The sequence below is a fragment of the Calliphora vicina genome, chromosome 4, assembly GCF_958450345.1.
Source record: "Calliphora vicina chromosome 4, idCalVici1.1, whole genome shotgun sequence".
Taxonomy (NCBI): Eukaryota; Metazoa; Arthropoda; class Insecta; order Diptera; family Calliphoridae; genus Calliphora; species Calliphora vicina.
The window spans coordinates 3035959-3052117 of record NC_088783.1 but is presented as its reverse complement, the minus strand read 5'-3'; the positions used below and the strand labels follow the sequence as shown (position 1 = coordinate 3052117).

The following is a 16159-nucleotide window of genomic DNA, read 5'->3' as shown; positions in this document are numbered from 1 at the left end:
TTTACTGTAACCATATATATGGTTGAGACAATCATGTGAATCGTAAGTTAACCATATTATGGTTACCACAATCATGTAAATGGTTACTGTGACTATAATATAGTTAAAAAACTTGTAACACTATATAAATGGTTACAGTAACCATGCCCAATTATATTTTTTCTCTGCGTGTACAGCCCAGTCATACACACAACATTCTTTGGCATTTTGACAAAATGAAAAACTCAAGCAAAAGGCAAAAGCACAATATAGAAAATGTTGCACAACTAGTGGCAGCTAATAGCAGCTGCTGCTACAAACAAAACTACAAAAAACTAACGACTCATACAACAACGAACAACCAAATAAAAATTATATTTCTTTTGCCAAAATACAAAAAAAAAAAAACTCAAAAATTAATAGGAAATAGTATGCTTCAACACAAACAAGCAACGCAAAGCATACAAACGGAAACGAAAAACACTGGAAACACACTCACATTCGAAAAAGAAAAATGTTCGTAATCTAAAGTCACACACACACACAGAGCTGGCAATATGCATTCGATAATAATAAAAAAATAGAAATGAAAAACTACAGCAACAACTATTTTCACTTTAAGAACTGCATTTACCGCACATGCGAGAAATGTTCGTAAAAAGAAATAAAAAAAAAATAAACATGAACATTAAATTGCTGAACAGCGTTGCAACACAAAACCTACAAACGAATGAAGAAACGGAGTAACAAAGTCGAAAGTCAAGTCTAAAGCCACATAAAAATAAAGAATTTAAAATAATAAAATGAAATAAACTGCCATAAATTACATTTTATGACATTTGTTGCATGCAATATTTATTTATGTTGCTATTATTATGCTGTCGTTGTTATACTTGTTGTGGTTTTTTAGTAAGTGCTGGTTTTTGGTTACAAGTATTTGTTTTTCCCTTAAACAGGATGGGGAAATAAAACTTAAAACTTCCTGAAAATGTGTATGCAATTAAAAGGTCTTGAGTGATTTGAAAATGAGATTTGATTTTAGCCAAATAAAAACTATAATGTTATTAAATGAATGGAAATAAATCTGTAGCTTCTAAAGGCATAATTCGATTTTAATAAAATCTCCCATGGCTATGATTCTGAAATTGAGTTTAATAGTGCATTTACACTTGTAATTTTTAAACTAGTTTATGATCATAAGCTACTTTCATAAGCTATACCGTTTACATCAGCATTTTAGGCAGTTAAGTGGTTTATTTTTGACAAGTCATAAAACAGCTGACTTCAATATAAAAAAATTTAATAAAAATATGGACGTTGTTACGAAAAAACGTTGCTGCACGTACATATAAACATACCTTTCATTTTCGTTGTCCATATTATATAAAAAACACTTTTTAATAAATTTTTTTAATCTTTTTCTTGCAGTTTGGCTATTTTTTAAAAGAAAACTGTTTTTATATTTTTGAGTAAATGTCAAATGTTGAAAAACAGAGTTGTATTACCAAAAACTCGTTGTTTGTAACTAGTTTATCTCAAAAGCTACTTACAAATCTGTTTTTGTTTTGTATGGATAAACAAGTTTCTCAAACTATGTTTATGGCGTAGGTGTAAATGCACTGTAATTTTTGAATTTGACTTTAAACACTTAGGCGCGGATTACAAAGGGTAGTTAGTGTACCTCGGATATATAAAAGATTAAAAATTATGAAAAATGTATAGTTCTCGATCCGAAACATTGAAATAAGAGATTTATAAAAAACATATAACGATGTTATTATCTCTTATAGAAATATTTGGATATTTGAATAGCTAAAAAACTGACATTTTAATTTTCAAATGCGAATATCATGAAACCAGTAGATTTAATAGGTACCGTGAAATACCTCCCAAATGAAATAACTCCCCACGAAAAAATGAAATAACACCCAACAAATTTTCCATACAACTTGGGACTTATTTCATTATGAAACAACTCCTAACGCATAGGGAGTTATTTCATAATTTTTTGTTGGGAGTTATTTCATAATGTAATAACTCCCAATGAATTTTTGGTTGGGTTTTATTTCATTTTATTTTGGGAATTTGGAGTTATTTCACTGTGTTGGGAGTTATTTAATTTTTGTTGGGTTCTACTTTGCAATAGCAGAACCCATAAATATAAAAAAAATTGGCTTCACTCAGAAAAGTTTTTTGCATTGCCGACCTTCGGCCGGGCGCAAAGTTTTTCTCCTCTGAGTGAAGCCAGTTTTTGACACATCCCAGAGGAGTAAAACTTTGCGCTACGCTGTAGGCCCGCAATGCAAAAAATGTAGGCGAAGAATAATTTCACTTTTGTAGTTCCTTATTTTAGATTACATAAATAAATAGCTTCACATTGTGAATTATTTCATTTCTATTGGGATTTATTTCATTGGGAGTTATTTCGCTTTTTTGGGACTAATATTTTTAAAATTATGAAACCGCCGATTATTGGGAGTAATTTCATTTTACCCTTTGGTAGTTATTTCATATTTCAAGTTTGGGAATTATTTAATTTTTGAAGGGAATTATTTCATTGGGAGTTATTTCACTGGGAGTTATTTCATTTGGGAGCTATTTCACGGTACCGATTTAATAGCTATAAGGATGTTTCGTCTAGTCGAATTGAGGAGACAAATTTTGTACCATTTTGTATATACCCAATGTGCCTCAATTTGGGGCCTTGAGACACCACCACCTTGGTGTTTAGATTCCAAATTCAAAACTTAAACGCAACTGCAACTCTTCTATTGACATGAAAAATTATGCTATTGGGAGTATGACTTAAAAATTACGGAATTTTTTTAAATTTTTAGCTTTTATTTTGAAATATTTGTACAATATGAAATTAATCAAAGTATTGGCCATTCTTAGCTATGATCTTTTGCCATCTCTTTGGCATCATATGGATTCCGAGCCAAAAGAACTGCTCATCTTTTGAGGCAAAGAACGAATCATGCCAATTTCGGATACTCTGTTCCAAAGTGAAGCATATCACAAAACAAATAGTAGTCGGACAGGGCACGGTCTGGACTATAAAGAGGGTGAGGCAAAACTTTTTAACCATTTCATTCTATATACTTTTTAACAGGTATTGCTACATGTAACCGAGCGTTGTCATGATGGAATATTACGGTTTCAGGTCTGGCCACCACTTCATATGAATCAGTGGCGTTCGATACAGGTTCCCTGTGTCTGGTCAGATTTCAGCAGCTCATAATAGATAAGACCATTTTGCTCCTAAATACATACTGAGAATTACATTAGCGCCATGGATATTTGGGTTCGGTTGGTTGGCCGAGCTTTTTCATCGCAAGTAATGATTCGGTGCAAAAATTATTTTCTTTTGAAGCGTTCAACATTATATCGAACATGCAAATTCGTATTCCAAGTTCTCTCGGCTTCAATTCGGATGAATCATTCTGGATGAATCATTCTGCTCACAGAAGTTTTGAAATTGCTGCTTAGTAGCACACCCAACGACTCAATATCACTTGTTGAGTTTTACAAGAATCTTCATGGAGTAATGCCTTCAATTCTTGGTCTTCAAACTGTTTTGGCTGGCCTGGGCGATCTCTGTCTTTCGTGTGCAAATCACCAATTCTGAAACGCACAAACCGATGAAACTTTGGTGAGTAATCGGTGTGCTTCAGCTACACTTTTAGCCAAATTGAAGAAGTACAGCAAAACTTCCCGCATATGGCGATTCGATGTTTACGAAGCAAAAAAACATTGTTCTTTAGACTATAATGTTCAATAACTAAGTGAGAATACATATAAGTTATTAAAAACAAATACCGCATTCAAAAGATGCGCCATCTATTGTAAATCCCGCATTCTGAAGTAATGCACCTAATAAAATTAGATTATCCGTTTAGAAGTTACAGATTTATTTCCACTTTTTCTAAATTCTGCCACTGTGCACTGCAGGACGTGTTAGTAATATTTAATCGCAACTAAATTATGTTGATCATACGTCGTGTTTGAATATTTAAATGATGTGCTCTTTGTACTTTATTCTACATTCAGGTAATCTAGCGTAAAGTAAATTGCCACTTTAGTGTCTCTAGATTGAAAAATTGTTGGCATTACATTTTCAAGTTCAATTCATACATTACAGATTTTAAAAAATTTAGCGCCCTGATCAAAGCTAAACTCTACCAAAACTCAAGAGAATAACACTTCTTTCAGACATTCCCATGTTATCAGTCTGTTCGTTTGTTTGATTTACTTTTCACAATATTTTGTTTTGAAAATTCCCAAAGCTAGAAAAATTATTAAAAACTAACAACCAAACGAGAATAAAGCCTATAAAAACTTATATTACAAAAAAAATCAAAATTCATAAAAGTACATTTATTCTGATGATGACCACTTTCCATATTTGATATTATTCATTAATGTAAAGTTTTATTTAAATGAACATAATTGAATAAAACAAATACCTCAACGGCCAATTGTGTATAGAAAACTTAAATCAGCCCTGTCTGTTTTTCCGTAAAGCATTTTCATTTAAAGATACATTTTTAATGTCGTTTTGTTGGCTTGGGGGCATATAAATTTATGCATCAGCCTTTGGCTACCAACAAAAAGCCTCAAACCATAAGTGCCATAACGAGTGACAACTATAACTCTCTCTCTCTCTTTATCTTCACACACACACATACACACTCGTACAAACAATTTATACTCATATGTATAGTAGGGTGGTTCATCGTTAAATGGAACAATTAAAAATGATGGCTAACAGTTGCCATATCATATCATATATTTTAAAATGATTTTTAATAGCATTGTTATAAAATAGAACTCAGCAATTTACTAACTCACTGTAGTTATAGGATTAAGAATTAAGTAAACCGCATCAAGTAGTTGAAAGTATAGATAGATTTCCATTATTAATGTATTTCGACAACAATTTAAGCACAACTGAATTTCTGTTAAACAAAAGTGGACAGCTCTAATATTTAAGCATACATACACAAAGGAAGTGTACACATTTTAAACCTTGTCAATTTTCGATGCTCTTAAGATCTAATTCCTTACAACATGGAATTATTGGATGGACCATCAACGAGACTCTCAGTCTATACGGACGGTCCTAGAAAGGGAGATCGAGTTAGCGGAGGTGTCTACAGTCATGAGACTGGCAAAAATCCAACTTTTGTTTATTAATGGCCACCCTAATATGCATGTTTGTTTTGGCAAAATCTAAATCTACCGTATTGTCAATTTCAATTTTAACACATGTGTGTGAGATGTTTTCTACAACAGACATACAGAAATACATACATTTACTTATAAATACATACATAACAACTAGTTCGTACAAAATCATACATAAGGAGTGAGATCGAAAAATTCTTAACACACGTTTTTCATTACATTTTTTAACCCAAGTATTATTTGAATTTTTTTTTGATCAAGTTACCTTTGAAAAACATGTCAGTTATTATGTGTAATGTCAATTATATTAATTTTTTTGTTAATCTGATTAAAATGAGTGACCAGAAAAAAGTGCGTACTGAAATTATTAAATATTTTCAACAAAACCCAACTTGGTCTTACAAAAAGTTGGCCAAGCATACAAAGGTCTGCCGTCAAACTGTTTCCAATGTTATTAAACAGTACCGGGAGAACTTGTCAGTTGATAGAAAACCTGGTTCAGGTAGAAGGAATGGTCCACATGATGTTTCTAAAGCCAAAAAAATAGAACGCATTTTCAAAAGAGCTCCCAACACATCCGGTAGGAAAGCAGCCCGGTTAGCTCAGTGCTCGGACTATTTGGTACGAAAAGTTAAAGCTAATGCAGGTTTAAAAACATACAAGGCTCAAAAAGTTCCTGACAGGAACGCTACTAAAAATTTAGAGGCCAAAAACAGAGCACGGAAATTGAAGTCAAGTTTTATAAAAAAATATTCTTGCTGCATAATGGATGACGAAACGTATGTTCTGGCAGATTTTTCGCAACTTCCAGGTCAAAAATTTTATGTTGCTGATGCTCGAGGGAATGTTGAAGAAAAGTTTAGGACCCAAAAGCAGACAAAATTTCCCAGAAAGTTCTTGGTATGGCAAGCAATATGCAGTTGCGGCAAAAGAAGCCACTCATTTGTTACAACGGGCTCTATAAATACCGAAATTTACATCAAGGAATGTTTACAAAAAAGGCTGCTTCCATTCATAAGACTTCATAATGTGTCCACTTATTTTTGGCCTGACTTGGCATCCTGTCACTATGGCAAACAAGCCCTTGAGTGGTACAAGAACAATAATGTGGTATTTGTACCAAGAGAGGCAAATCCTCCAAACTGCCCGGAGCTAAGGCCAGTGGAGAGATATTGGGCTCTTGTTAAAAGAGAATTGAAGAGTACAAAAAAGGTGTCCCAAAAGTGTGGTAGATTTTAAACGGAGATGGACTACATGTTCGAGCAAAGTGACAGAAAGCACTATAAAAACGTTAATGGAAGGGTTTCCGAAAAAGGTTCAAAATTTCATCACTAGTGATTAAAACTATAAAAATAATTTTTTTTGTAAATTGTAATAATAATTTCAATCAAATAAAAAAAAAATTAAAGCTGTAAGTTTAGTGGTTTCTTTTTTATAAACATATATGTATGTTAAGAATTTTTCGATCTCACTCCTTAAATACTAATACAAACAAACAAACAGATATGTATAAAGATACACATGTATATGTCAATCAACACTTTTGGGCCTTCTTTATCTTTAGAGAATGGATAAATGTCTACTCTACTGAACAGAGTAGTTGTACATTTGTCTGGACGCACACAGCCACAAACACAAACATTTATAAGCAAGTGTTTCTTTCTAAGATTGAATTTAACAACAAAGCTAGCAACTAAAAAATAAAACGGAAATTGAATTTTGTTAAATTTTAAGTCTTAAACAGTTATGACGAACAGATGAATGGTAGTATATTTTGTGGACGAATAAATTAATTTTGATTTGAAATTCTTTTTGTATTGAATGTTTTATATAAATTGCAACAAATCAAAACAATAAAGACTTTTAAAGTACTACAATAACACTAATGTTGCATGTGGGAATCAGTTTCTCCAAGTACAACAATCAAATACTAAAACATCCCAGCAGTTCTTGGCGACTGTCCCGAACTAGTGGCTATTTATTTAAACATGTGCGTGTCCTAAGCAAATATACTGTCTAACAGCTGGTCCGAAAAAGACAAGGCTTTGGATTCATATACCGGTTACATAACTAGGTATTTTAACATATACGGCACTAATTGACCTCAAATAGTCAGTTAAAAATACAACTCATAAACATTCCAATAACCGATTTCCTGTAAACAAACTATCCTCCGACAACTGACAAATAGATTACTTCTCTTGAGTAAAACAAATACGTTCTAATGTGCAGTACTAAATAAACGATTAAAGCTACACCAAAGTGACAATTGTCTTCACGCTAGATTACATGTGATATATAAAGTAACCAATTGACTTCACTCTGCACTACAAAGAGCTCATATGTGACATAAATGACCTAAACTATATCAATTGGACTTTTTAAGACCGATGCAGAAGTTTAGTCGAATTTTTTAAAACAGGCGTTTTCTTAAAGGTATCGATATTCGGTAAAATTTTGTCCGAATGCTAGCCAAAGCCAAATTATTTGCTACTAGTTGACCGCCCCGCCCCGGCTTCGCCCGGTAGCATTTACTAATGTTAGTTCGTCAAGTTTCTCCAACCCTGCCTGTTCTTATTTATTTGCAAATAAAATATTTAAATTTGTACTGCATACTTTAGGGGCTTTTTTATTACAGTTGACTGGACTGGACAAACCATCTCCTGAAAATTTCGAAACGAATAAAAAAAATCAGCCAAATCCAGCCGTTCTCACGTGATGACATTACATACATGGACCATTTAATTTTTATATATATAGATATTACAATACGAACTCTTTTATTTAACCTATTAAGACAGAACTACTATTTTTTGTCAGAGCCATTTTTATATATATAAGGAAAAAACCAGGACAACCTCTAGTTTTAACCTATTTTTGACCCATATCTGGATTACTAAATCATTAATATAGACAATATGGATATCTAATGATAGATATTTCAAAGACCTGTGCAAAGACGTATATAAGACCATAGTAAGTTGGACCTACAATGAGTCAAAATCGGAAAAAATATTTTTGAACCCGATTTTTTTTTTCACCAAAATTTTTTTTCACCAAATATTTAAAAAAAAAATTTAAAAACTAAATAAATAAATTTTTTTAAATTCAAAAACAATTTCGAAAAAAACAACTGGAAAAAAAATTAAATTTTGTTTACCTAAAAATATTTAATATATTTATTTTAAAGTATATTTTGGTGAAGGGTATATAAAATTCGGCACAGCCGAATATAGCTCTCTTACTTGTTTTAGTATAATTTTGTTAAACTTTCTTAAAATTCAGTATTATACTCTGTCTAGTTATACAAATATATTTAACCACTTTCTTGCTATTTAAATAAATATTAAATTAGACAGACCATGTCAAATAATTTTACTTTAAGTGTCAACATTTTGCCCAACGAATCGATTTATTTCACAATCAACCAAACAGCATATGAGATTCGAGTGCCATAAAAATATCTAAAAGATGAAAGAAAAGCAGCTGGAAAATGTATTTTTAAATATTTATAATAAAATGGCATAGAATGATATTTCGCATTTACAATTTAATGGCATTGTTAAGCATGAAAGAGCAGATGAAATTTTTAGCCTCCCATTCCTAAGGTTTAGGTAGTAGTTTCACATTAAGGCGGTGTATAGTTGAAAATAAAAATGTCTAAAACTGCAAACTATGACAGTATTTTCTAAGCAGCTATTTTCAATACATAAACTGAACAAATAGTTACGTTATCACATAGAATAGCAACAGAGTGAAAGAAGATGATAATAAAAATGAACCCTTCTTTTTATTATATACTTCCTACTTTTATGTTGAAGTAGTATTTTAAAACAACCTAAGTCTAAAATCTAAGTTTTCTCTTTTCTTGCAAACTAAAGTTATGATTATAAATGCTATGTTGTTTTCTATTTATATTTTAGATGAAAACTAATGAGCTAAATTGAAAAGTTAATGTATTTTTATAAAATACTTTTGTATTTTCATGTAAATTGACATAAGTAGACATAAGGCAGTATGTGATATTGTCAGATTTGTATGTAAATCTATATGTATTAAAGAGTAACGTAACTGAGTGGCTGACTGATTTAATAGCGCCCGAACACCAAAAGATAATGACATGAAATTTGGATTACAGATTCCTTTCTCTCTATGTGGAACCATTAGGATTGGACTTTTGTTTCGACTTTTAATTCGAAGGTATCTTCTAAACTAATAGAGATACCAAAAGCATTTAAAATGCATCTTTATCTACTTAAAAAATAAACATTACTGTACTGATATTTATCTAAATTTGTATTATTTCAATGGGGACAAACAAGTACCAAAAATATTTAGAAACAGGAAAATACAATTTACTCGAAATTATTAATCTAATGTTGATAAAATTTAAAACATTGATGACAATAGATTGGGACAAATCCGGGTAAATAGCTTGGTACTTTTTTAAAATGTGAACACAGATTTGAATCGTTGGCGACACATCAATGTCACCAAAAATGTCCGCAAAATGGAGTATTTTGAAAATTCAAACTTGAAAGCTGTTCAAGAGTAAAAAGGGAAATTAGTTCTTTTTCTCCTAATGGTACTTTTTTAATAGTTCAAACTTATCGACATAAAAGTTAGCTGATGTGAGTCAGAGCGAAGTTAGAATCAAGAATAGGGGACCCAATCCTGTTTATTTAATAAATGGTACTTTTTCGTTCTTCTAATGTTACTTTTTGAATTTTTTAAAATAATGGACCTAAAAACATGAAATTGAGTAAATGAGAATGCAATGACGGCAACAGTAAAAAAAAATAAGTTCAAAACCATGGCTGTCCCGACGTTTTTATTTGACATCAACACTTTCTAAGGAGTGAGATCGAAAAAACCTTAACACACGTTTTACCTTAAAACTTTTAATTTTTTTTTGTTGATCAGGTTACCTTTGATTAATCTGATTAAAATGAGTGCCGGGAATAAAGTGCGTATTAAAATTATTAAATATTTTCAACAAAATCCAACTAGGTCCTAAAAAAGTTAACCAAACATTCAAAAGTCTGCCGTCAAACTGATTCCAATGTTATTAAACAGTATCGGCAGAACTTGTCCGTTGATAAAAACCTGGTTCAGGCAGAAGGAATGGCCCACATGATGTTTCTATAAACAGAAAAAAATTACGACAAATAAATTGTCATATTAAATACCAAATTCGTCAATACAATTATTTTTTTAATTGAAAAGGCACCAACAACCGATATTGTAAATACAAAAAATAATTTTGTTGATAAAATTTGTTAAAACTTAACAAATATTTTTAAATAACGAGTCTGTTTTATTGAACAATTAATATGTTAACAATCAACTATTAAATTTTAACAATGTGTTTGTCATATTAAAAAATTATATTGTTAGTCATTAATTACATTTTCTATGATGTATTTATAAAAACTACATAATTAATTGACCTTTATATACTAAGAAAAAACAATAAAGGTTTCTTTTAATTAGATTATTTTATTAAGGTTTAATCTGTAATAAATGCGATGGTCTTCTAATACAAACATTCCACTTCACTGGTTCCACATACACTAGTCCGTCCGATTTTTATTATTGAAGTTTTTGTTTTGCAACGGAGTCAGAGTTAGTCTTCGCTTTGAGTACCTGAATATATTCCTACATGAATGAAAAGTTTATACATCAGGTATTGATACATTATAATATTGGACGGACAGAAACTGCACCAGCACTCTACGGATGTTATTCAAGGAATCTCAATCTCTGCCAAAAATGAAGTCGGAGATTGCTTATAAAGGAACGTTTTCGCTCATTAAAATCCTGTAGAATGAATATTTCTTTTAAAGGTTCTATGTCCAATTTTACAAGAACATAATTAATAGACATACCTTGTTCATTGGCACTTAAAAATTCGCCAATATTTTATTATTTTGTGTTATTCATTGATGTATATAAAAAGTTAACAATTTTTTTAATCACTTAAGAACTTTTGTAATTTTTTTCTGTGTAGCCAATAAATAGAAAGCAATTTCAAAAGAGCTCCCAAAACATCCGGTAGAAAAGCAGTCCAGTTATCTCAGTACTCGGACTATTTGGTATGAAAAGATAAAGCCAATGCAGGTTTAAAAACATACAAGCCTCAAAAAGTTCCTGACAGGAACTCTGCTAACAATTTAGAGGCCAAAGGCAGAGCACATAAATTGAAGTAAAATTTTATACAATATTCGGTTGTGCCGAATCTTATATACCCTTCACCAAATTATAATTTATAAGAATTTATTTAAATATTTTTAGGTAAACAAAATTTAAATTTTTTTAAATTTTTTTAATTTTTTTGAAAAAGTTTTGTCCAATTTTTTTTTTTAATTTTTTTTTTTTTTTGGAAAAATAATTTATGACAAAAATTTATTTTATGAAAAAAAAATTTGTGTTAAAAATTATTTTTCCCAATTTTGATCCATTGTAGGTTCAACCTACCGAAAGTTGATTTCAGCATACAGACGGACATGGCTATATCGACTTCGCTATCTATAACGATCCAGAATATATAAACTTTGTGGGGTCGCAAATGAAAAATTACAAACGGAATGTACCTCCTGCATAATGGATGACGAAACGTACGTATGGAAAATTTTCGCAGCTTCCGGGTGAATATTTTCATGTTGGTGGTGCTCGAGGAAATATTGTAGAAAAGTTTAGGACCCAAAAGCAGAAAATTTTCACAAAAAGTTCTTGGTAAGGCAAGCAATATGCAGTTGCGGCAAAAGAAGCCAAACATTTGTTACAAAGGGGCATCTTGTTCTGAACACAGTGACAGAAAGCACTATAAAAACCTTAATGGAAGGGTTTCCGGAAAAGGTTCATAAATTAATCACTATTGATTAGAACTCTTACTTAAAAACTACTAAACGAATCTTAACAACGATTTTGTAAAAAATCCCTTCGCGGTTAGCGATGCGAACCGGGTTCACTAGTACATATATATGCCTGTAGAAATGTTCTATATACATTCAAGTGTACTATGAATGAGAATTCACATGGAAAACATATTCATTGAAAGAAATGTTATAAATTGTATCCACATACATTAGTGTTTACGTTTTTATTACCACAGCTGACCTGAAACAACCTACAGCAGCATACAGTTTTTTTGCTTTTTCTCTATTCAACTCAACTCAGCTCTACTCTACTCCTTTCATTTTATTTTTATGTTTCTCAATTTTTTTTTCACAAAATGTTTATAAAAAATGAAACACATTTATTCCTTTCACAAAAGTATGTGGCTTAAGTTCACAAAGAACGAAAAAAAGCAAGCCTTGGTCTCAGTTTATCCCTACAAACATGCAATTGAGTTGTTGAGAGATATCGTGGCCTTAGTGAAAGTATATTTTAAATTCAACGGAAAAGAGGAATGAAATAACACCAAAATCACAAACAAATAAACTTAAACCTTTTTAGTACTAAACACGCCGCAAGAAGAGGATGTGTACAAATTTTGCTTAAATGTGGTTAAAGAAATATTTTCACAGTTCCCAGATAAACGATGCTAGAAATTTAAAATAGAAAATCATAAAAAAGTATGATTTTTTATATTAAAATAAAACCCAAATATGTTACAATTTGGAAGAAAAGAAAAAAACAGTGCTGTAAGAAAACTATGCAGTTAGGGAGTAAATATTTAATATACATTTTACATTCCATATTCGTTTTTCTTTTTTTTTTTTTTGTTATTCTTTAAATATTTAAAAACAAAAAACTGCCTGTCGTGGTGACTGAAAATTGTAGCTCAAAAATAACTCTTTCGTAAAACACAAGGAATTATCAAGAGTAGAAATAAACACGACATCTGTATCTTTACATCCCTTTAACATGACTTCAAATACAAGAAAAGAAAAATGTAACCGAAATGCTGCTGCTGCCTTGGGAAATTTGGGACCTTTCCTAGAAGCTTAAATTGAGATTAAGCACGTAACCCATGTTAAAGCAACTTTTTTCTCATTTTGTTTCATTTTTATTGTGTCATAATATGTCACGGTGGAATAATGCAAGAATCAGAATAAGAAAAGCAAAGAAAAGAAAAGGAAAGGAAACAAGCATCCATTCCAATGAGAATGATACAGATGTTGGTGTTGATGATGACGAGTATGATATGGTTTTCATATAAATTCACATACAAAACAAAGTCGTATTTGCACACAAAAATTAAGAAATAAAAGTTACAGAAAAAGAAATTAGATCTCTAGAGCTTTAAAAAGTAAGTACAATGTAGAATACTATGAGAGTTTATAAAATATGAAAAAATTATGGAAAATTTACCAGGGTAGAAAGAAGTATTTTAAACAACAGTTTTAAAAGAAGTATATCTGTAGCCTCAACAAAATACTGTATAAGACAAGTTATGCTAAAATCGTTTTTTTGTTATCATTCTTCAGCCATTTATCGATGCTGTTAATTTTGAATATTAAAGTTCTCGATGGTATATCTGCTATATTAAAAAAAGTAGGACTCGTTCGATATCTCGGGTCTTTGAAAAGTTAATTTCAAACCACATACTGACAGATGGACATCGATAAGGATCCAGAATATCTAAGATTATTTGAGTTAAATTTTGTATTGGTTTTTAAAATGAATAACAGTAGTTACCACTAATACAAAGAAAAACTAACTGTGCACATTCGTTTTTCTACCTACCCGAACTCCTCGAGTTCAAAAAATGGTCATTCCCAGCAAATAGGGAGATTTGATCTCAAACTGAGAATGATTTAAAATGTCAGACTTTTAATAATGATTTAAAAACAATTTGAAAATAAAAGTTTAGAGGATTTTTTTTTTTAATTTGAGAAATAACTTTATTCTCAAATTGTCAAACTGAAAAATCTTCGAAACAGCTTATGGTGTTGTACCTAATTAATATTAAAAATGCGGGATTTTTGAAACATTTTTAAAAAAGTGGAAAAGCGTTTTGCAACGATCGAAACAAATAGTAGTCGGACAGGGCACGGTCTGAAGCGCGTGATGCTAAACTTCCCAACCACTTCATTCTTAATACTTTTTAACAGGTATTGCAGTATGTGGTTGTCATGATGAAATATTACGGTTTCATGTCTGACAGCATATTCTAGGCGTTTTCAGGCCAATGCTCGCTTTAAATTTGGTCCCACCAAATACAAAGCATTACCTTTAGGGCCATTGATATTTTGCTTTTGTGTCGATTCGGTTGGTTGGCCGGGCTTCACATACGATCTCTTATGCTTCGGGTTATCGCAATGGATCCATTTTTCATCGTAAGTACTAATTCAGTGCAAAAATTATTTTCTAAGTCGTCTTTCAAGGTCTATGAGATTCAATTCGTACGGTACCCAATGTCCATGCTTTTGGACGCATCATGCTGCTTGCGATTGATTTTACAACAATCTTCATCGAGTAATGCCTCCAATTCTTTTTATTCAAACATTTTTAGGTGTGCTGGGCGATATGTTTGTTCCGTGCCATAATCACAACTTCTTAACCGCCATTGAAACTCTCGCACATTGAAACCGATGAAACACATTTACCATAAGCTTTAGTGAGCAATCGGTGTTCTTCAGTGGCAGCTTTTTACAAATTAAAGAAGTAAAGCAAAACTTCCAGCCTATGACGCTATGCACTGTGGTTCCAAATCAAAATCTAGGTGGACAAAATAATGAAAATTGGTATCTTCAGAATTTGGAAAAACTAAGTTTTTTCAGAAGCTGACAATCTGCTCTCCTCCAATACAAATGGGTTTTTCAATTGGACATTTCGTTTTCTCGACAGAAGCGCCAGAAGTTCAATACTTTTTTTTAATTTTTACGGAATGGAATTTTTAGAAATATTTCTTTATTTATTATTGATTTTTATATATCTAGACCCTACTGTAACTTGAAAAAAAGTTTATATTGATCTTTTAAACATTTTTTTGGTTTCGGAGATGCCAATTCTATATAAAAAGAGCGCCAAATAATTTTGTCCACCTAGATTTTGATTTGGAACCACAGTGTAAAAAAAATTCGAAATTTTCGAAGCAAAAGCAAACTTTGTTGTTTACACTTTTAACGATCAATAACCAAAATGACATATAAGTTATTAAAAACAATGAACGCGTTCAATAGATACACCATATATGGTAAATCCCGCCTTTTTAAGTCATACACCCAATAATTTGAATATAAAATGTGATACCAAGTTCAGAGAATATAATTAGTCAAACGTTTTTTTCAGAAATTGAATTCAAATTTGAAACTCAAATCTCTGTCTGGGTTTGTATTAGGTTTCAGAATCATGTTTGGTGTCAAGTGTTAAAGCCATCTAATCCAGCAAACTGTGTGTTTGGATATTCGTGTATTAAAGTTATTTATCCACAAGGAATTACTAGTAAGGTTCTATGTTTTGTCTCATATGCTTTTTACTGGTTCAATAAGAAACTTGTATTTGTTAAGTTGCTTTATTTAATTTCTCTATAAAAAAAACTAGTCAAAACTTGTTTAATGTGTATTAGACAAAACTATTTTTACAATGTTATCTTATTTTTATGACATTTCCATTAAGAATCCCTAATGACATTGCCAAACATGAGAAGACTTAAAAAAATTACAAAAACTATTACAAAAACCTAAGGAAATATGCTAATGTTAGCTATTAAAATTTAATTCAGGAAGGATTGTTAAATGGAGATTACATACAATGTTCTTATTTGTTTTCAATATTTCCTACAATAATAATAAACAAATGAAAATGCAAGTATGTGATTTAAAATACTCACTGATTTAAATTCCTTTCGTTTGAACCACTTTGACTGGTGACATTATCCGTATGACGACGTTCTTTGTGCACGATGCCCATCAGCTTCATCCATGGATTGTTTTGGGAGCCATGGCCACCTCCCATACCACCACTCTGCCACATAGTCATTTTGGCGGTTTTCTTCTACAATTTTGTTGCTGAGTGGCGACAGTGGCAGTAATTCAATTTAAAC

General features: G+C 31.2%; 1 protein-coding gene across 1 annotated transcript in view; it reads right to left on the bottom strand.

Annotated features, from left to right (window-relative positions):
- The window catches only part of shaker (Potassium voltage-gated channel protein Shaker), a 338010-nt gene extending 321851 nt beyond the window's left edge, over positions 1-16159 (bottom strand). The window contains exon 1 of the mRNA XM_065507662.1: positions 15947-16159. Coding sequence (XP_065363734.1) covers positions 15947-16095 — 149 coding nt within the window. The 5' untranslated portion in view covers positions 16096-16159. The remainder of the gene's footprint in view (positions 1-15946) is intronic.